The 1,758-nt window shown below is 35.3% G+C and overlaps 1 protein-coding gene across 1 annotated transcript in view; it reads right to left on the reverse strand.

The window, feature by feature from the left end:
• Positions 1-1,758, reverse strand: part of LOC106107763 (spectrin alpha chain-like) — an 18,834-nt gene that overhangs the window by 15,381 nt on the left and 1,695 nt on the right. The window contains exons 2-3 of the mRNA XM_013288764.1: positions 1,406-1,579; positions 2-109 (exon numbers count right to left, since the gene is read on the reverse strand). Coding sequence (XP_013144218.1) covers positions 2-109; positions 1,406-1,579 — 282 coding nt within the window. The remainder of the gene's footprint in view (position 1; positions 110-1,405; positions 1,580-1,758) is intronic.

A 1,758-nucleotide genomic window follows, 5' to 3' on the forward strand; every position in this document is an offset into this window, starting at 1 on the left:
CAAAGTGGTTGGCTGCTATCATCTCACTGCCCGTGTTGTCGAGGACCACAATAGCGTTAGAATGCGCTGCCACCTCCGCCTCGAATGCTTGGTGTTTCTGGATCTTGGCCTACAAAGTATACAGTAAGAATTATGTTACCTACAGTTCAGAGATAAGGGTCTAACAACCACTGAGGACTCCCCTTAGTGTACATTTAGCATGAGATAAGTACGATTGAACATTTATTACAATATTAAACTATTGTTTTGTCTAAAAGTTCATTGATATGTCTAAGTTACTACCTTTCAAAATATAACCATTGTTCTTCTAGGAACAATAGTTTATGTTACGTATAACATTAGCTTCGAATTACTTGAATAGTTAAAGATTACGCAAATGTTTTTCAATATTATTAATAACCCTCAATTATTTTTAATGCCTAGTTTGACTTTGACTATTAGATTTACTATAAAATGTATTAAAAAAGATTTTTTTTTTTAGTAAAAGGGGGCAAACGAGCGGCGTGAACACCAAGGTGGTCAACGACGCCCATGGACATCCGCAAAACCAGAGGAACTACAGATGCGTTGCCGGCCTTTGAGGAAATGATAGTATTACAAATATAATATTTTTATATCAACTACTTTGTATAATAAATATGACATATTAACCCAGATTTCTTAGTCACCATTTTTTATGTTTTCACCAAATACTTTACGGTTCAATTACGCTTAATATCAGTCGTAAATGAACAGATTTATTGATCTAAGTAATTTCATGAATGGACTATGTAGTCAATGTCATAATTCGGCCGAGAGACAGGACGTGTTTGTTAGCTTCCCATTTGGCATAACGTCCGTAAGCAACGCGACTGGAACTAACGGGATACGTGCCCTAGTTTTCACAGTCGCAATGCGGCGCTTCCTATTCTATTGACGAGTTCAAGATAAGATTATGAACTTAAGCGCATTTGTAATGATTCATTCGGATATTAAAATCGAAGCTACATTTGCTTTGTTAGATATTTAAAGCCTGATGGTCGGAAATTCTTTCACTATTTTACGTACATTTTAAGTGAAAAGAATTACGTATCAGTCATTTGCATTGTACATAGTTTACAATGTATATGTACAATTTATAATCGCAAACATAATAGCACGCAATAATGGTACGATGGTAAAATGGACGACCATGCGAGGTCACGTAAAATATGCTCACATGGTCATATTAAATTTATTAGTTAATGTCTAATTCAAGAGACAATATGCCTTGATAAAGAAAGACCATTCAAGTCATACATTTTACGTATTTCTTTTTTGGAGTAAAATGTTCTTTTTTTCTTGATGTCACTAAATAAATGGAGAATTTTTAATGAAATGGTTCAAAATTAAAGATAAAATAAGAGGTTGTCTTCCAAGGTCTTACCTGCAGGTTGGTGGGATCTTTGTAGCTCTCATCGCTAGCGGCTTGCAGCTTCTCCTGAATCCAGGACTCGAGCTCATCAGCATCGCGCTTGAAGTACTGGAAGCGGCGCGAGTCTTCCAGCTTCTCGCGCTTGGCGCGCGCCTCCTGCTTGAAGTCTTCATAACGGTTCAGCACCTAACATCACAAAACAATAAATAAATATTACTACTGATAGCTCTGAAAAATTCATATTTATACAAAATTACCAGAAAGTCATAAAGACAATTTGAAAACAATTAAGACAATTAATCTATTTTAACTCAAAATTAATAGTAGTGATTAAGTGTACATTGCCAACAAATTGGGTTTTTGTA

The sequence above is a fragment of the Papilio polytes genome, unplaced genomic scaffold (assembly GCF_000836215.1).
Source record: "Papilio polytes unplaced genomic scaffold, Ppol_1.0 DF821845.1, whole genome shotgun sequence".
NCBI classification, from domain to species: Eukaryota; Metazoa; Arthropoda; class Insecta; order Lepidoptera; family Papilionidae; genus Papilio; species Papilio polytes.